At 38.5% G+C, this 21,557-nt stretch overlaps 1 protein-coding gene across 1 annotated transcript; it reads right to left on the bottom strand.

Moving 5' to 3' along the window:
- Positions 1–4,962: 4,962 nt before the first annotated feature.
- Positions 4,963–19,637, bottom strand: LOC124149844 (cell division control protein 6 homolog). Its single transcript, XM_046521648.2, has 12 exons — positions 19,503–19,637; positions 18,432–18,584; positions 17,576–17,728; positions 16,070–16,714; positions 13,985–14,184; positions 13,106–13,269; positions 12,300–12,406; positions 11,883–12,022; positions 11,434–11,596; positions 10,287–10,492; positions 9,351–9,491; positions 4,963–8,556 (listed from the first exon to the last, which is right to left on the bottom strand). Exons 2-12 carry the CDS (start codon positions 18,574–18,576, stop codon positions 8,464–8,466), a joined length of 2,157 nt encoding a protein of 718 aa, XP_046377604.1. The 5' UTR covers positions 18,577–18,584; positions 19,503–19,637; the 3' UTR covers positions 4,963–8,463.
- Positions 19,638–21,557: the final 1,920 nt, after the last annotated feature.

The following is a 21,557-nucleotide window of genomic DNA, read 5'->3' as shown; positions in this document are numbered from 1 at the left end:
TCATGAAGTCCCTAAGCTGAGTTGCTAGGAATTTTCATTAATTAACTCGTGAGTCGCTGTTATAGTGATATTATAAAGTACTATAAATAAATGCGACAAAACCCTTTTCATAAGAAGTAATTCAATCTTGCCAGTGAGGTAAACATGCTTTGATAAATAGTCCAAGTCGTAGAAAGAAACAATTGCCACTTACAAAGTTTGAGGGATCGTTGTGTTGAGGTGTTGAGAAATATACAAAGAAGATAGCTTAACTCATTAAGCGCAACTGCAGTGTTACCAAGCGTTGCAAGACAACTCGCTGCAAGTGATTTAAGACAAAATTAATGTTAAATCTAGATGCCACCACAGCCTCAACTGTTCAGTAATATCATGCATTTTCTCACTTTACCTGTACATGGCCACTTTGGCGAGAGATAATTGAAGTGTGACAGCTTCAGCTGTTGCAATATATATTAAAAAAGAGCTGATTCAGGCATGACAAGGAATGTGACATAAATTTGCTTTTGTTATCAATTATTTGTTTAATCGTGGTAAATAATTTATGTTGTGAACTGCGCAAAATGTCATTGAATATGTAAAAAGTAATTCAGGGATTTCATGAAATCACTAGGTATTAACCCATGTTATTTTTTAACACTACAAATGCCTCAATGTAACGAACCACCAGTTAGTAATGACATATCCCTAGCCTATAATGTTATTTTACACACGCATAAATGTAGCGGAACACCAGTTATTAATGACGTATCCCCAATCTATGTTATTTTACGCACGCATAAATGTAGCGGATCTCTAGCTATTAATGACGTATCCCCAAACTAGGTTATTTTACACACGCATAAATGTAGCGGATCTCTAGCTATTAATGACGTATCCCCAAACTAGGTTATTTTACACATGCATAAATGTAGCGGAACACTAGTTATTAATGACGTATCCCCAATCTATGTTATTTTACGCACGCATAAATGTAGCGGATCTCTAGCTATTAATGACGTATCCCCAATCTATGTTATTTTACACATGCATAACTGTAGCGGAACACTAGTTATTAATGACGTATCCCCAATCGATGTTATTTTACACACGCATAAATGTAGCGGAACACTAGCTATTACTGACAAATCCCCAAACTAGGTTATTTTACACACGCATAAAAGTTGCGGAACACTAGCTATTACTGACATATCCCCAAACTATGTTATTTTACACACGCATAAATGTAGCGGATCTCTAGCTATTAATGACGTATCCCCAAACTAGGTTATTTTACACATGCATAAATGTAGCGGAACACTAGTTATTAATGACGTATCCCCAATCTATGTTATTTTACACATGCATAACTGTAGCGGAACACTAGTTATTAATGACGTATCCCCAATCGATGTTATTTTACACACGCATAAATGTAGCGGAACACTAGCTATTACTGACAAATCCCCAAACTAGGTTATTTTACACACGCATAAAAGTTGCGGAACACTAGCTATTACTGACATATCCCCAAACTATGTTATTTTACACACGCATAAATGTAGCGGAACACTAGCTATTACTGACATATCCCCAAACTAGGTTATTTTACACACGCTTAAATGTTGCGGAACACTAGCTATTACTGACATATCCCCAAACTAGGTTATTTTACACACGCATAAATGTTGCGGAACACTAACTGTTACTGACATATCCCCAAACTATGTTATTTTCCACACGCATAAATGTTGCGGAACACTAACTGTTACTGACATATCCCCAAACTATGTTATTTTGCACACGCTTAAATGTAGCGGAACACTAACTGTTACTGACATATCCCCAAACTATGTTATGTTACACACGCTTAAATGTTGCGGAACACTAGCTGTTACTGACATATCCCCAAACTATGTTATGTTACACACGCTTAAATGTTGCGGAACACTAACTGTTACTGACATATCCCCAAACTATGTTATGTTACACACGCTTAAATGTAGCGGAACACTAACTGTTACTGACATATCCCCAAACTATGTTATGTTACACACGCTTAAATGTAGCGGAACACTAGCTGTTACTGACATATCCCCAAATTATGTTATGTTACACACGCTTAAATGTTGCGGAACACTAACTGTTACTGACATATCCCCAAACTATGTTATGTTACACACGCTTAAATGTTGCGGAACACTAGCTGTTACTGACATATCCCCAAACTATGTTATGTTTCACACGCTTAAATGTTGCGGAACACTAACTGTTACTGACATATCCCCAAACTATGTTATGTTACACACGCTTAAATGTTGCGGAACACTAACTGTTACTGACATATCCCCAAACTATGTTATGTTACACACGCTTAAATGTTGCGGAACACTAACTGTTACTGACATATCCCCAAACTATGTTATGTTACACACGCTTAAATGTTGCGGAACACTAACTGTTACTGACATATCCCCAAACTATGTTATGTTACACACGCTTAAATGTTGCGGAACACTAACTGTTACTGACATATCCCCAAACTATGTTATGTTACACACGCTTAAATGTTGCGGAACACTAACTGTTACTGACATATCCCCAAACTATGTTATGTTACACACGCTTAAATGTTGCGGAACACTAGCTATTACTGACATATCCCCAAATTATGTTATGTTACACACGCTTAAATGTTGCGGAACACTAACTGTTACTGACATATCCCCAAACTATGTTATGTTACACACGCATAAATGTAGCGGAACACTAGCTATTACTGACATATCCCCAAACTATGTTATGTTACACACGCTTAAATGTTGCGGAACACTAGCTATTACTGACATATCCCCAAACTATGTTATTTTACACACGCATAAATGTAGCGGAACACTAACTGTTACTGACATATCCCCAAACTATGTTATTTTACACACGCTTAAATGTTGCGGAACACTAACTGTTACTGACATATCCCCAAACTATGTTATTTTACACATGCATAAATGTAGCGGAACACTAGCTATTACTGACATATCCCCAATCTATGTTATTTAACACATGCATAAATGTAGCGGAACACTAGCTATTAATGACGTATCCCCAATCTATGTTATGTTACACACGCTTAAATGTAGCGGAACACTAACTGTTACTGACATATCCCCAGACTATGTTATTTTACACATGCATAAATGTAGCGGAACACTAGCTATTAATGACGTATCCCAGAACGATATGGTAGATTTTAAGCACTATACACAAGCATACATGTAACGGATCCCGACACATTTTTTTTCAATTTCAGCAAGCTGATAATACTTGTTATTGAAACTGTATGTCACTGTATGTAACATACACATTCATATCAGATACACAGTGGGGCACCCCACTTCGATTATCCAGTGCATCATATCTCCATTCTGATTATTTACAGAACGCCGTCATATATATATAGCTGGAATATTGCTGCGTGCGGCGTTAAACAACAAACAAAACCAACTATTTAGTATGATGGGGTCACGAATGGCCAAGTCGTCTACAGCACCGGAACGTCCGAGGTGATGCAGTTTACATAAGTTTGCCAGGTGACGCCCACCTGCAGGGAATGGTGCTGCCAAACCTCCAATAACAACAAGGGGGGATCTGGGGCCGTCCATAAGACCACGACCGATCTTTATCGAGCCGTGAAAATATATATTTCTAAGAAGAATAGGGTTTTGTTGTGCTTCGGGGGAGGAGTTGCTCCTTAATTAAGACTCGAGAGTTCTAGCCGCCGCCAACGGGTTTATTATACCATAAACGTTGCTCGCACACTCATACATGTATAACTACTGGTTTGTCCACTCATTGATGTAAGCAAATTCAACAGCAACATCTTATGGTTGGTATCCTGATACAGTCAAACATCGTTGAGTCGAAGATGAAGGGACCTACGTAAATACTTATACGAAGTTTGACACAACCGAAAAATGATGAATGAAGAAGAAATATGCAGGGACCAAGATTTTTCTTCGAGACAACTGTAAGTTGGACACAACAGTGTTTGACTGTATGTCATCACTGACGATTCAAACAGGTAATGATTATCTGCTGGTACTTTTACTTCCAAGTATACGAAATATACTACTCAAAGGTGTTAAAGAACACCAAATTCTTTCATATTACTATAGTTAATATGTTAGGCCATGATAATATGAATGAATAAGATAGTCTTTAACTTCTTTTGAGCGGTATATGTCAATCTAAGCTTCAAACAGTATATAGTTTTGTCAAATCACAGCTCAACAAAGGAGCCCATACAAAAGTGAGGTGAAATGGTTGTATAATGTGAAGGCATCAAATCCTGGCACTGCTGAGGGATGCAACTCTGCACAGCAAATTCCTTCCTCACTGGCAAGAGAGGTTTCATGTAGACTTCTTAATATTTGCTATACTGATAGATTAATAATTGTGAAGCTCTAGGGGTGGTCTGGTTTGGTGACTTGGTTAATTGCACATGTCCTTTTCCATTTGTGTGGACCCATGAAGATCCTGGGTAGAATAGGTCTTCAGCAACCCATGCTTGCCGTAAAAGGCGACATATGGGATTGGGTGGTCAGGCTTGCTGACTTGGTTCAAGAATGTCATTGATCCCAATTGCATGTATCAATGCTCATGATATCAATCACTGGATTGTCTGGTCCAGACTTGATTATTTACAGACTGCCATCATATAGCTGGAATATTGCTGAGGGCGGCGTTAAACAACAAACCAACCAACCATTTGTGTGGACCGATGCTCATGTCAATCACTGAAATGTCTGGCCCAGACTCAATTATTTACAGACTGCAATCATATAACCAATATTGCCATGTGCTGAGTTAACCAAGAAACAAATCACTGTCCATTAAAAAGGATTCTTAAACAATGAGGTCAGGAACATGTAGTTAAAAATACAACAAATTTAAATATCTTATGCAACATAAAAAAGACACCACAGGTAAGGTTCAACTTTATTCATAAATCAAAATAAACAGTTTGTACAATTTGTCGTTTTGCTAATATGTAAATGTACCTCACATTGTACATGACAAGGAATATCTCATTTCACTTGATGACATTAGCAAACAAAATACTGCCACTGCATCAACATAAAACTTGACTTGATCTTAATACATGTATTTCATAACCTCAAAGTTCATGCCCAGAGATACCTTTGTGTTCCAGATATAGCACTAGTTTCAATATTCAGAAAAATCATGCAAAAAATAATCATAATCTTTATTTATTTTTGCCAGGCAAGGATATTACAACTGAAATAATGCATTATATGGTCACATACTTAATGTTTAAGAACCAACTGGACATAAAATCCATTAGTTCCCTGAAGATTAATTTCTGTTTGAAAATCACCTACCAGAAGCTTTTTTTTTTTCCTTTTTCCTTTTTTTTCACTCCACTTCTCTCAAAGCAACTGATTAAAGATGACTATCAAAATGAGTCAAGTGAGAAAAGCAAGATGTTCTATACATGTTTTGTAGGTTTGCATTCCCATAATTGTAAGAGTTCTTCCTTTTCCCAACCCAATTTCACAAATGAAAAAATTCAAAAACTATCCAAAGATTTGGGATAAAGATAAAATTAACACTTGAACCAGCACTCCTGTCACTTTATACATATTAACATTTATATCTAACATATTATTTTTAGGAAATGATATTTTTATTTCACTTTCTTTTGATCTGTAAACCAAGTAACATGGCTTCAACCTCAGGTAGACAAATAACATGCTACTTCAAAATATAGGAAACTTGCCAAACCTTACAACATATCTGTTCCCCACATCAATAAAACATGACTATTACTAAACATATACATAACTCAGTATTTTACAGAGCATACAGAATGTGATAACAATGTAGGGATACAAAATTAAATAGAAATTTGTTATGTGAACATTTATCTTAAAACTCAGGGGGTTAAAAATTCTTAAATATGTGATAAAAATTAAATTAGGTGGTGAAGGTTAGGATCATGCAGTTGATCCATCACGACTTCACATATATCACAATCATCTCAGCTGAAGTACTCCTAGTCTGAGTAAAATAGTCCATTCATCGGTCACTCACTCCATCACTAGACATTACACAGGCTGATATCAAAGCTCAATTCGTATCTGAACACCGGTCTAATAAAACATCTTGAAACAATTGGAAATGATTTACACTTTCTATGATGCATACTTTCAACACCCAGGGGAAAAAAGATGCATTTGCCCACAAAACAATCTGACCCATGTTAGAGGTATGACTTAGACAAGCAAAACAGCAACCCTTAGGCCCAAGGCAAGCAAAAATAGCAAAGGGCCAGTTATTTCAATACTATTATGTAAACTGATACCAATAAACAGGGTTGATTGTGTATAAGGCCTCCCTAAGGCTAGATTGTTCTACTTCTGGGTCTATGGATTTTTGTTTCAATAATCTGGAAAGTTGGGAAGGAAAAATAACACACACAAAATACATTTCACTATCTGGTTGGTTCTATAAAAAAAATATCTGAATATGTTGCCATGTGTGCAGTTTCAGTTTTATTATTTCATGGTCAGTGGAATCTGTAAACAATCTTTTAAAAAAGTCAGGCCTAATGGTTAGTAAGGGTTTTTCAGGTAGGGAAGTGTTAACAAGACCAACGTGTAAGGCTGTTCTTTTTTTTAAATCTATTCTTGTAGAAATATTTCATTATCAGTTTGGGGGGTAAGAGCCGAGGAAATGATGTTGCATGATCAGATATGTATTTTCCTTTTCATATTCTGATAGAGAAATATTTAACAAGAAATCCTTCAACAAGTAAACCACAAAATCTTTTCATTTGAAAAACAAATATTATGCAAAAACCTGGCTATCTCACAATGGTCTCCACAGACATTTTAGTGAAATTGGCTATGACTAAAACGTGTATGCAGTATCAGAGTATTTGGAAACTGAAGAAACCAGAGCACTAATAATCTACATCTGTTCATCCACATCAAGAACTCATTATTACCTATGACATTAGAATATCATCCATAGACATACATCATATACAAACATGCTTCCTTTCTTATCCCTGGATCAGCACAAATGTACACCACAATACCACACAAAATCAGGATAGCATTCCTAAAATAATCATGGGACATGCCACAAATTTCTCATCAAAGTAAGATCTTGACTCAAATACGATACCTCTCAGCGAGAAGAGTTAAGTACACATCCATAGAAGGTTTGTCAAGGCAACTTTCTACTCTGGCAATCAGCGTCTATGTTAATAAATTCTCGGCTAGAGTGAGGGAAGCATTCAGACCAGCATTTCTGATTTCTGTATCTCAAACACAAACTTCAATGACCTTTTCCAAACTTCACACATTGTATCCACATCGAGTATTGAACCAGGGTCTTCAGTCTGACGACCAAAGGCTTTAATAAACCACTAGGCTACCCGACTAGTCTGTTAAAATGATTGGCTCAAGAATCATTTAGAATAGTGGTGTCGTCAAATCGTCACGCAGAGAGTAAAAGATCTGATTTCATGAGATTGCAGGCCACCAATTTGTCCATTACGTCAAACTGGTAGATTTCATATTTCATATTTTATAAATTTTGGGGTTCAGATTTAAATCCAAAGAGCCAAAAGCCATGAGAAATGAATAAAAAAAGAGTATAAATCAAAACATGATGTTTTTAAAGTGTAATGAAATTAATTTCATTTACTGGCTACTGAAAACACCAATCAATATAGTGTGACACTATGAGTGAGTGAGTATGGTTTGACCCCACTTTTAGCAATATTCCAGCAATATCATGGCACGAGACACTAGAAATGGGCTTCACACATTGTACCCATGGCGGGAATCAAACCCAGATCTTTGGCGTGATGAGAAAACACTTTAACCACTAGGCTAGCCAACCGCCCCCTTATCAATATAGAAAGTGTATAGTAAACCTTCTCAGACCAAGCTAGTGAGTTAATACATAGTCGAATATGTTACTGTAAAAATCTATCTTTCCCCCCTTAACTACAGTAAACTATGGTTATAACAATCTCAAAGGGACCCCTAATTTTAGTTTGTTATAACTGTTGTTCGTTATAAGCATATACACAGCAAATGGCCAGGACAAAAAACAGTTTGTTATATCAGCCAGTTCGTTATAAACATAGTTTACTGTATTGTCATTTGACCAAATCCATCGACTTTATGCCAAATGGGACAAAAACAAATTGGGCTAAATTCAATTTTCCCCTTTCAAAATTCAAAGTTCAAACAATATTTCCTCCATTTAACTAAAACATTGTGAACATTACATCAACAACTATTACATCGCTCAGCACTTTCACACTCATACATGTAACAGGTACCATTTAACAAGAACTGCCAACTATACAATTGGAATTAGGCACAGCGCCTAATATTTGGTAATGCATATGGTGAGATCAACATGGTTGCCGGACAAAGAAAGCCCTTATTTGGGGATCCCTTCCTGCAGGATGGAGGACATAAGGACACGGTCTTGCAGGGTGTGCTCGAGCTCCTTCTCATCCAGCTTTAACGTCACCTGAAACAAGAATGTGTTTAATGTCAGAAATGGGAGAGTGGGTGGGAGTGTATGGCCTGCTTTGAACAGTAGTCAGCCAAATCACTGTGTATCAGTTGAATGTGGGTGGAATGCTTGAAGTGATGTAGGTCTTAAACAGTTCACTTTGGTGAAACCCATGGGTATGGTGCTGTGACAGACTGCTGATCTGGGATTCAAAGCAATTATCATCAGATTCTTGCAACACAAAGGGACTAACTGGGACTTTCAACCACTGAGCATACCAACTTGCGAGAATTGTTTCTTTTAGAGAGTGAGTGAGTATGGTTTTATGTAACTTTTAGCAATATTCCAACAATATCACTGAGGGGGGACACCATAAATAGGCTTCACACATTGTACCCATGTGCGGAATCAAACCCGGGTCTTCGTCATGATGAACGAATGCTTTAACAACAAGGTTATCCCCCCCGCCCGTTTCTTTTCTGTATTATTCTCAAAGAAGACAGTTGCTTCGCTCACACTTACACAAAACTATATGACGGCGATCTGTAAATAATCGAGTTTGGACCAGACAATCCAGTGATTGACATCATGAGCACAAAACTTGTGTCAATACAATATGTTTTAGTGAGTGACTTTTCTATCGCAGTAGCAACAGTCCAACAAAGCAGGCTGTAAATAATGGACCAATTGCCATGCATGGTGCGTTTCACTGAGGAAAAGTGACACACAACACCTCAGTCACACATTGTCACACAACCATGGGGAACGTGCAACCTAGGCCATTGCTAGCATAATTCACACTTTTCTACCTTGGCAAGTCTGGATTCCTTGGCTTTCTTCACTCCCAGAATTCCCCTTGATTCCAGCAGCAAGCACAGACTGAAGAACTCTGATTGGTCAACTTTGGCCACATGACGTTTGGTGCACACCCTGCAGTATGTCTCATGCAGCTGCAATATCAAATATCCTCCTGTTATTGTCATGTCAGGAAACACTGCATCACATGCATAGAGTAAGTAAGCAGGAACGTCAAGGGTCCTTACTCTGATGTTAAGGAAGAAAGACTTAAGTACTGTAGCAGCAAATCTCAAGGTCCCAAGAATCTCTTTCAGTTTTAGTGCACAAACAGCGATAGAAATTGGCACCAGTCCTAAAGGGCTTGCCAAACTGCTCAATGGTTAAGATATCATATGGTCTAGCAGAAATTTGCCATATTTAAGGGTTTTGATATATGTTATCATTATAAGGACCAGTGGACAAAAACTGTTAGTTGTGAGTTGTTCCCTATAGCTGGGCATAACCATGATAACAGAAAAACACCACGGACAAATGATCGCATTCATAACAGGGCGAGATATTGCAATCTGTATTAGGCAAAAAGTTACACATAACTGCCATGAAAATTGTGAGAATATCAGTGAAAAACCAAACTTAGGCCCCCCAGATTCATTAAATGGACTTGTCCGACTTTGCCAAGGTTGGATTGTATTCAGGAAGTCAAATACTTACATACGGTCAAATATTTTTAAAGCATGTATTTTAACTAACCTCATTAAAGTGACTGTACATAATTCTGACCAAGTGCCCTTTATTCTAAAATAACTATTGCTATGAATGCTGAAGATAAGATGATTCTCTTGAGAAATTCCTGCACACCAGCACACTTGTGTTATGACTAAATCCTAGTTTCTTGATTCCTGCTGGCTGTCATTGAAACGAAAATGAGGGAACTAGGACATACTAACCTTCCCCATCGCCACCTCCTTGAACTTCCCCTCCCTCAGCATCACCAGCAGGGTGCACACCACCAGCTTCTGCTGCAGAGGAACAGTCTCCTCCTGGCCCGCAGACTTCACACTTGACCCGTACACGTCAGACATTATACGCGAGATGTGCATCACCGTTATCTTCTTTGGAACAGGGGGCTGAGACTTCCGGGGACTCTTGCTACCTGAAATGACAAGATCATCCATCTTAATCAACAATATCTTCAGCACAGGCTACACTCCACATCACTGAAGTCAATGTAGCCACCCAATCCACAAAAGTCCACCTTATGACACATGTGGGGCCTTTGGATCTTATGACAAGTGTTGGTTGTTATGACAAGCAAGGGATCTTATGACAAGTGTGGGGTGTTATAACAAGCAAGGGATCTTATGACAAGTGTGGGGTCTAGGGATCTTATGACAAGTGTGGGGTGTTATAACAAGCAAGGGATCTTATGACAAGTGTGGGGTGTTTTAACAAGCAAGGGATCTTATGACAAGTGTGGGGTCTTAGGATCTTATGACACGTGTTGGATCTCATGACAGGTGTAGGATCTTAGGATCTTACTACAAGTGTGGGGTGTTATGACAAGCAAGGAATCTTATGACAAGTGTTGGATCTTAGGGTCTTCAGACCTTACAACAAGCATAGGGATTGAAGAATCTAAATGTGTGGGATCTACGGATCTTATGACAAATGTGAGATCTTGGGATCTTATGACAAGTGTGGGATCTCGGGATCTTAAGACAAATGTGGGATCTTGGTATCTTATGACAAACATGTGGATCTTAGATCTTATGACAAGCGTGGGGATCTCAGAACCAATTCTACTCCAGAATCTCAATAAGGAAAAGAAATACCAAAACAATCTAATGCCAGTCTATTGGCAACATTTTAAATAGCTTTTCATGTTAATATATGGCCTATTATTAACTGTGGTATTTTAGGCTCGGGCCCAAGGCTAGTGCCTGAAGTCACAGAAAGAGCAAATATGTAACAGTGATATCAACCCATTATGATCCAGATGAATTGGGTTTTCTTTCTACCAGTTGTGAAAGACAACAATTAGGTATAATCTGCTTCCATGTTTACAGCTACTTGAGACTACACTGATGATCTGACCTGCTGCAAGCAATGGCTGACTCCGAATCTCATGCTCCACCATCTCCACTGCCCTCCGACACACGTCCAGGGCCTTCCTCATGTCGCCAGCCACTGCAGACACTTTCCGTGCACAGAACTGAATGGCGCTCGGCTCAATCACTGCCAGACCATCCTCCTCCATCTACAATACATTTACACAACTGTCAAGCACCTGGGATTTATCCACAAACCTTTATTTGATGCATATGGGAAAACAATTGGGGAAAATAATGCAGTAAGTATTTCTCTTCGAAAATTATGTACAGTTACTAAATCAACACAGGAGTTTTGTTAGAGATTCAGACATTCCAGAAAGTTTCTTCTGTATAACTGCCAATTTAAAAAAAAAAGAAGAACATTTTGGATGACAATCGTCCTAGAATATGAACTGATAAACAGTGTTGGCCAGCAGAATATTATCAACCAACCTTCCGCAATCTGCCCTTAATAATACTGGCAATCTGTTCTTTACTGTAAGGAGCAAAGTTGAGCAACTGGGGACGACATTTGGGTCTGGCTTGAAGGCGTGGCAGGATTCGATCTGTCAGATCAAGGGCGTTGGCAATACCTGAAAAGTATTGAGTATCGGATGGTTAAACAAGGTCTCGGGAAATGACTTTTACAAAATTGAAAGACATTTTAATAGATGAGAATTGAAATTTGTTGGAAACACTGAGACTGCCTTTCATCACCTCTCATATAACATGCTTAAATTAATACTTGAAAAACAGCCAGGTATGAGAATCTGCCATCTAGTCTTACAAAAACACCAGTAATAATTACATGTCCGTCAGGTGTATTTCATGATTCATACATTTATCCACAAAGAAGTTCAAGCTACTCACCGACTAGAATAAGTTTGGACTGGGTAAGAGACGGCCACTCAAATATTGTGTAGAGGACTTCCTGGTGTTTGCTGTCAAGTTGATCGATTTCATCTAAAACCATGATTCTGAAAAAATGAAACATATTTCATTGTGGGTAAATACCATATCATTTTGCCTGCAAAATATTAATTAAATGACCAAATCGTCTCAAGAACACAGTGAATTTAAAAAACTGCAGTTAGTAAAGGGATTCTTGAGGTTTTCTTTGGTGTTTGATACTAAGGAGTCTTTGAGTTCTAACATGAGTGCTGAACAAGGAACCGTGACTTTCAGACTTCATTTCAAACTGTGATGGTGGTTACCATATAGGAGGAACCTGGTATCCTCTAAGTTTACCCTTACAGTATAGGAATCGATGGGGCCCCCTGTAACATACATAAGTAAGTAAGTGAAAAGGGCTTATGCTGGTTGAATAATATTTCCCCTGTCGCACACCGTGCCCACGTTTGTCCTCACGAGGTAACCCACCACCCCAAGGACCCCTGGACTCTAAAACACTGCAAAGATACACAGTGCCTACACGTCCACCATGTCCATATAACATGATATAACCAGGGCTAGAAATATATATGTTCACTAGTCGGCAAAATGATCTGCTACAAACTTTCCAGCTGCCTAATGGTGAAAGTGGTAGTCCAGAAGGAAAGGTCACTGGTCCTGCTACAGAGTTGCCGTCAAATAATGGTAAAAATGGTAGTCCACAAGGAAAAGTCAATCGTCTTTTACTGGTGGACTAATGTAATTTTCAATCTCTGATAACATACATGCTTTGTTTGGCGGAGGTGACACATTTCTCCATGTACTTCATGGTATCCCTGTTCCCCGGCAACTTGCGTCCGGTCAACTCTTCGTGAAGCTTCCGGAACACAGCAGTCGAGTCTTTCAGCATCATGCAGTTGAGGTAGGCAATCTTGCAGGCATGCTGATTCTGCAAAAGGGAGGAGTTAATGGTGAAATAATTGTTTCACAAACAATGGCTTGATCAGACATGTTAAAGGGCCAAATGTTCACTTTTGGAGAGATAAACAGTAGAACGGCGTGTATTGATATTAGGGCTGGGACAAGCCCAAATTTACTACCCAGGTACCCATCCTCCTATTACCAAACCATACCCGGGTACCCACTGTAGGTAGGTACAAAATGTCTGATTGAGAACAGTTTGACCGTAGCCCTGGACAAAATGTATTTAGATACCCATTTTCCCGCTGTCGGTCTTATCTCAAGAGATAGGTACAAAATGTCCGATTAGGAATAGTTTGACAGTAGCCCTGGACAAAATGTATTTTAAACGTATAAAATGATCTGGTCGTGCATACACTGAAGTTGGCTGAAGTTTTTATCTTTTTTTCAAAAATATAAGTCAGAAGGAATGGTGCATAGACAAAAAGAAATACGAACATTAGCGACATGTAGTTCTAGATTATTTTTGTCATTAAACAATATATCATATGACGATATTTCAATTATGAAAACAAACATGACGATATTTCAATTATGAAAACAAACATATAAGGATATTTACTCAACAAGTCTCATAATGTTTCGCGATCAATCATAATGTTTCGTGATCAATGCACTGTAACTTTGTTAAAACCAAAAAAAGGTTTGTCAGTTTTGCCCTATTTAACAAGATGATGACTTACCTTCAAGTCATCAATGATGTGTAAGAGTGAGGCAGTCTTGCCGGTGCCGGGGGCGCCTGAGATGTAGAGGCTGCCTGCAGACATGGCCTGCAGGTGGCGCTGCAGGAACTCTGTAATGGCCCCAACCTCTCGGTCCCGGCAGTCAAGTCTGTCAGGCTTGGCTGTGTGCAGCGACTGTTTGGCTATATGGTAGGCTGGGCCTGATACAAGGGATAGGTGTGTTAATACATAAACCATTTTCATTCATTAAACAGGCATTACCAAGATAAATAAAGAATCATACCTCATGTAAAATTCACAGGTACACGGGACCCATATAAGACAATATTATCAGACTTTTCACTAATTATTGGTCATGTAACCCATGACCATTATCAAAGATCAGTATGGGCCAGATTTGCAAAATATGACCAAGGGATGCAGATTGCTCTGAAATGAAGGATCAACGGGTGCACATACTCAGAAATGAAGGACCCAGGGATATATGCACATACTGCTCTACTACATATCTGCATATTTTAGGATTGACTATTTTATTAGGTCCACCGGTTAAAAACCATGTGCAAACTGTATTAATCCGCACATTTAATTCTGAGAGTCGCCAGGATTCGCACATCCATAGTTCGAATGTAGGTTGTGGGGACCTATTCTAGACAGGATTCACAATATGTCGTATGAAGCCAATTAGCGAAAGAAGATTATTGTCATGGCTATCAAACCACTTAAAATATTTCATGCACACATCTGCTACCTTTCCCAAATCAAAATTTGTACTTTGTTACAATCTTGTAGTCGGGACACCAAAGCAGTGTCTGGAATAACTGCATGAAGTTTTCCTCCACCTGCCCGCCTGTCTGGCAGATAATTTTAAGACTGCTTACGTATTCAGTTTATTGTGAAGTAACCCTGCGTATTTGATTAGCAAATCAGCAACTTATTTTGAAATTATAAACGGGCATACCGTCAACCTTGCCAAACTCCACGATGACAGTTACATCACGATCATTTGCCATCACACTTTCTTGTGGAAGTATCGTGGTATTTTTGAGTCCTATAAAGCTCCTGAACCCACATGACACCAGTTTGCAGGGACTAGATGAATAGTGTTTTTAAATTTTTAACTTAAATACCCACATGTGTAAAAACTAGTGGGTAACAGAAATTTGAATACCCAGATGGAATTACTGATACCCAATGATTTTAAAATGCATGGGTAAAATACCCACAACACCAAGAGCTTATCTTGAGCTCTGACATGTCTGATAATAGTCATCATCGGGTCTGTCCAAGTATCATATTTAACACTGCATCAGAGCCAGATGATGAATTGTCTACAGTAAAATAGAGCAATGCGATTTCAAAACTCACATCATAATTTCTTAACTTATACATGCACTTCGACTACAGCAGCTTCCGATAATCCGACTTGAGGGTCTCGACAGATGCTATGCACAGATTTCACATCATGAACAAGGTGCATCCACAGCGCGCGGTGTAAGGCTAAATAATTACTGGTGTCTATCAAATTTTAGTCCTTGTGCTTTATTTCTGGAGACTGACATATTATTCATATGAAATAAGGAGAGTGAGTTGGGTTTAATGCAGCTTTAAACAGTATTCCAGTTATATCACTGCGTGTCAGCTTAATGTGGGAGGAAAGCTCGAAGTGATGCAGGTCTTAGACGTTTACCAGTTCGGTGAAACCTACGAGCACGGGTATGGTGCTGACAACCTAGAAACAATCGGGGAGAACCAGGATTCGAACCCACGATCATAGGTTTCTGGCGTGCCCAAGGGACTCCACTCTGCATCACGAATCGCGGCGCATTAGACAACTGGGCCACCCGTGCCCCCTTTATGAAATAAGGAAGAAGTCATGTTTTCATATTGCAAACTTGTAACAAATATGAAAAATTCTGGACAGTTAGTAGTCATGCATGTATTTTCAGACTTGTCACATCAATGAAGCAGTCCTATCAACATGAGATGCAATGTGGAAGAGGAATAGCAAGGGAATAGACTACCGGGGACCCACCATGACCCTTGTTACGAAGTAAGAAATATGCTGTTAAAGTCACAACTCACTGTCAACTTTCTGTAACTTCAACATGGCCGATGACTTTTTCACTGGTGTCCTCTGTTGCTTCACTGGAGATCTGAGCTGTTTGATGGGGGAGTTCTCCTTGCATGACCGAAACTTGGAAGGTGATTCCAGAAGACCAAACCTTCTAGCCTTTACAGGGGATGAAAATCCTTCCCTGCGAAGCATTTTCGAGGGTGAAGAAAGTAAAGAATCACTAGGGGCAAACAACTGCCTCTTGCTGGGAGAGTCTGTCGGCCTGATTGGTGACTTTTTAACTTTGACTGGTGAGGCATTGTTTTGACTAAAAAGTTTTGACGGGGAGAGGGGAAGTCTACCATTGATTTCCTTAACTGGAGAAGAAAATGGCGACTTGGCAAAACGGACATGCTTTGTGGGTGAATGGAGAACAGGCTCCACATTTTCACTGTCTGGTTTTCTGTAGAATTTGGGTGAGGCGAGACACAATTTGTCAAAGTCTGTTGATTTCAGAGGCGAGAAAAGAGAAGTCTTCACACATTTGTCCCTTTTGCTGGGTGACTGGAATATTGGTTTAACACTAGGGATAGATTGGTCTCTGGTTGGAGAACTTAATTCTTGTCTCTTTGTTGGCGAACACAGTATTGGTTTTACTGATACACAAACATCATCTGAAAACAAAACATGGAAAATATATAGATCTAGCTGCTATTTAAAGGTTGAAGAAGACATTAAACAGTTTCATTACACTATGACAAGAGTAATCTTACTAACATTCAATTTATTCCTTCAATTGATATCTAAATAACATAATGGGCAGCAAATGAATTACCGTATTCGACGTAATAAGCGCCCAGGGTGCTCTCGAAATTAGAAATAGGGGGCTCTTATCATGCTTATAAGAATATTAATTTGGTGAAAAAAAGTTGAAAGATAAATTTCGTGGTTTATGCTGACAGCCTGAAATGTTTATATACGACAGATATATTTTTCCAGAATTTAATTGCCCATTACTGAGGGTGCATATTACACACGAGTGCGTATTATACACGAATAAATAGGTCTTGTGTACATGGAAGGGGTGCTAATTGGGATTGTTCACTAGCCAATATATTAACAAATATCAGTGTGGGCGCTTATTACGTCGAATTCGGTAGTTGTATAGTGTTAAATGTATTATATGAAATACAATTTAATCATCTTAACATAAAATAATATATTTCTCAACTATCAACTGATCATGTTGATCAGACCCTTTATTTTTTCTCAGTTGGTCTACCATGTTTACAATTCAGAAGTGATTCAGAGTAGGTCGTTGAAAAATACATACATGATTCAATTATTCAACTTACGACTGACTTTATTGACACTTGCAATTGTTTATTGCATCGGCAAAGAGAATAAATCAGTGGTTATTACAAGTGCATTATTCAAATTTATGTGATTTATGTAAGGGCTGGCCCTTTATCATTTATGAACATGGGCCTAACATGTATACTGTAAACACAGGTAAAGTTTTTCAAGAAAATTACCAATGTGCTGCTCCTTCTCAGTGTCTTTGCCAAACTTAGAGATGAGAGACGACTTGACAGGAGTTTCACGTCTGCGGGATCTGGTCACTCGAACCAACTCTTTCTTTTTCTTCGTAGGTGAGCAGGACATTGGTACTTTCTCATCTGGCACAGCTGAAGACAAAATAGCACACACGAGCTATAAAACACAACATTTCTACTAGCTCCAAGCATACCATTACCACAATCAAGTTAAGTGAACTCCAAACAAGTATGTTACGTTTCTCATGTCTTAGATCATGTTGATTTGTATGTTTGTTGTTGAATGTCGCACTCAGCAATATTCAAGCTATATGATGGCGGTTTGTAAATTATCGAGTCTGGACCAGACAATCCAACGATGGACATCATGAGCATGGATCTTTGCATTTGGGATAAAATGACATGCAACAACCAAGTCAGTGTGTGTGACCACCCAATCTTGTAAGTCGCCACTTTACGACGAAAAATAGTCACCTCTTACATAAAGCATAGATCAAGTATTTACCTTCACCAACCATGAACACTTTCCAATGAATAGATCATGTTGATATTCAGTGGTGAATGATCATGGCTGGTGAAGTCAAATGCTAGCCATGACAGTGACAACTTTGTACGAAGATCAGATTAATTAGTCCGACTGAAAGAAATAACACATTTATCGTACTATACATACAAGTAATTAAGTAGGTACCATGGCATAACCACGACAATATCATGAAATCTATGCAAAGCATAACTATAAATTTGAACATAACAACAAAGGAATTTTATTTCATGCAATCAAGGTATCAGTTAAGGCGATATCTATTTTGTAAATCTTCCAAGTTTTCACTACCTCTGCCAGATCTTTTTCTTGGGGACAGGACAAGGTCAGAATCCTGTTCGTTTTCATTTTGTAAGGCAGCTGACTTGGAGCGTAGTCTTGTGTTTTTGCGGACAGGAAAGTTCATGTCCAGACGTCTTTGAACTTGAGATGCCATTTTGATAGCTGCAACAAAACAGATTTTGTATATGCTGTAGGCCATCATGTTGAGTATTGCTATCTGGCCAATTTCGGTCCTGACCATCGTCCATAGTTTTGTAAATTGTAAACTATGTTACTGGTTATTGCCTTTCATATCACTATTATTTATTGTAGAGATCTGAAACAGTGAAACATATTATATTTCACAAATTATTGGTCTGAATGTCAAGATGAATCCATTAATTAACCCTGTATATCCTTTTCAATCAGTTGGTTAATTACTCCACCACTAGGTCTAGTTAAAACATTAACCAAATGTTGATGACGGGTTGTTCCAATATTGACTTGTCTGGCTCTTCCCGTATTTTCATATAGAAGGCATCGTGTCTGAGCAATTTCTAACTTCATCACAATCGCGAATGGTCAACGTACGTAAAAGGTAGAGGAACGTGAATGTTGCCGTTTTCGGTTTTACTTATTCCATTGAAACACACACTTAAACAAATACGCTAATAGTTATTTGACTCTCACAAACACTTTTAGCCTACGTACTGATGGGGACCCAGTGGCTCATCATAGCATTAAAATAGACCAAGAAGCTCGCTATAGATGAATCAAACATGATTCAAACCCATCAAGCTAATCGCTGTAGGCCTCAAGGCTAAGACTAATTTATACAAAGAGAACAGAAAATCCACGGATGTATTGCTCATGTTGTTTAACAGTATTGCATGTGTACAAATTTACCTGATGTAACATAAATGACCAAGACTGAACTCCAAACACCATAGAGTCTGAATAGGGACAGGTGTTATGGCCAAGCCGATTCAATGAATGATCAGATGATGGCTTCTGTGGCAGAAGTCCTCAAAAGAAAAATTCAGATCGCGTAACGCAATCAATGAAAAGTTGCAGGTTTTAGGTCAATGTAGTCACTCCTACCTTAATGTATCTCACACAAGCCGGGAATATACACTCATCAACTTTAACGAAGTTAATCTGTGTTTTGTGCCAGCCGTATGAGCATAAGACTGACTGTAAACACACTGATCTGGCGGGAAAGCCCGGGGTACCGTACTGCTGATTGGTCGAAATCGGAGTCGGTTCATACTAAAATCAGTATTGTGACTTTGTTTACGAATTAAGAATGAAACCGAAATCTTAATTGTTTTAAAATCTTTTCTAAATATCATCACGTTGTTTTCCAAATGGAAACTTTCCCTAATTATGAGGACAATATAAGAATTGCCTCTGAATTACAAATAATATTTCAAGCATAAAAACATATAAATATGATTCAAGTATGTATAGAGCTCTACCTGTATATTTTCTTTTCAAACCATAAATTTAGAAATTCATAGACAAAGAGACGGACACTTTTAAAAAATATTTCAGTAGACTTATCTTTGCTGTTTTATTGTTGTTTATTTATTATCAGCTGTAATGAATATTTTCCAGTATAAATGCGGGCCAATCACCAATAAATATCACCATATATGTTATTTATTTCGTTGTTTTTACTATTGCCTACATCGACGAGACTTAAAAACGTCAAGCGAAGCGTCGGCAATCGTGGAGAGATTAATAGGGAGTGTCCATTCTTCCAAAGGTCAACCCGAAAGCCTCCATCCCTTTCCTACGGTCATGGCGGTGAAGTACACACACACACACACACGCTCTCTCTCTCTCTCTCTCTCTCTCTCTCTCTCTCTCTGTCTGTCTGTCTGTCTGTCTCTCTCTCTAACACACACACAATATAATACGTGTAGAATTATAGAACAATATGATTTTTAATGGTTTACAAAATTGATATATCTTATCATATCTTATATACACGCGCACACGCACACATACATGATAAATTTGAGATGACATAATATTATAATATGTGTTCTTTTCCAAGTTCATCTTTTTATAGGTTTCATTCATTTACTCTACCCCTTATGTCCGAATGATGTACTTATCAGTGGCGGAGCCAGAGGGAGGGTTCTGGTGGTGCCCCCACCCTCTCTTCTGGGGAGTGGACACCCGGCCCCAGCCTTCTTTTTTTTAACATATGATGACATTGTGTATGCGCATTACCTACCGCGATAACATGCTGATTGGTTGTTAAAGTAAAATTAATAATGGTTTACATATCGTGTTTATGAGGCCGTTGGGTGGACTCCCCACCCACCCCTGAAGGTACAAATGGTCCAAGTCGACCTCCGCCTCACCCCCACCCTTTTTTTAAATCATGGATCCGTCACTGTTTATTACATGCTATTTTATCATTGTCAGCACATTTATCTCGATGCTATTATAAAACTCCAAATATGTACAAATTGCAATCCTTTATTAAAAACCATCAGACATAAATTCTGCGTAAAGTCAAAATATACTAGCATATCTGTTTTAAAATAATCATTAAGTTGCTATACGTCTTTGTCTGTATCTTCAAATTTCAACACAAAGGGCTATTTCTTTATATTGAAACGAAGGATGTTTGTCAGCCCTGCTTAAGCACTGGATCAATGTTTTCAGAGCTCTAGCTGTACTTGGGACAAAATAGAAACAATCCGGATACACTGTTTATACAGATACAATCGCCCATGCATGAAAAAACAATATTGTTCACCATTCATGTTGTTTTCGATGAAAGCGCATATCATTTGTTTGTTTGTTGTTTAACGCCGCACTCAGCAATATTCCAGCTATATGAGGGCGGTCTGTAAATAATCGAGTCTGGACCAGACAATCCAGTGATTGACATCACGAGCATATAGATCCACGCGATTGGGATACGATGACATGCATCAACAATGTAATCGAGCCTGACCACCCGACCCCGTTAGTCGCCTCTTACGACAAGCATAGTCGCTTTTTACGTCAAGCATGGGATGCTGAAGACTAGCTACCCCAAAAGCGCATATGAAAATTGTTTGGGGGCATATACATGTATATATAGTAGTATATAGGCTACTATACCAATCCGTCGAATACGCGAGGAGTCGAGTG

Source organism: Haliotis rufescens, unplaced genomic scaffold, assembly GCF_023055435.1.
Source record: "Haliotis rufescens isolate VD_foot unplaced genomic scaffold, xgHalRufe1.0.p SCAF_4, whole genome shotgun sequence".
In the NCBI taxonomy this organism is placed as follows: Eukaryota; Metazoa; Mollusca; class Gastropoda; order Lepetellida; family Haliotidae; genus Haliotis; species Haliotis rufescens.
This window is presented reverse-complemented; position numbering and strand designations above follow the sequence as displayed.

Coding starts and splice junctions, on each gene's coding strand:
- LOC124149844 (XM_046521648.2), bottom strand. CDS start 18,576: ATGGCATCTCAAGTTCAAAGACGTCTGGACATGAACTTTCCTGTCCGC. Junction 17,729..18,431: donor AAGAAAAAGATCTGGCAGAG/GTAGTGAAAACT, acceptor TTTTGTCTTCAG/CTGTGCCAGATGAGAAAGTA. Junction 11,597..11,882: donor TTAAGGGCAGATTGCGGAAG/GTTGGTTGATAA, acceptor AATGTATTGTAG/ATGGAGGAGGATGGTCTGGC.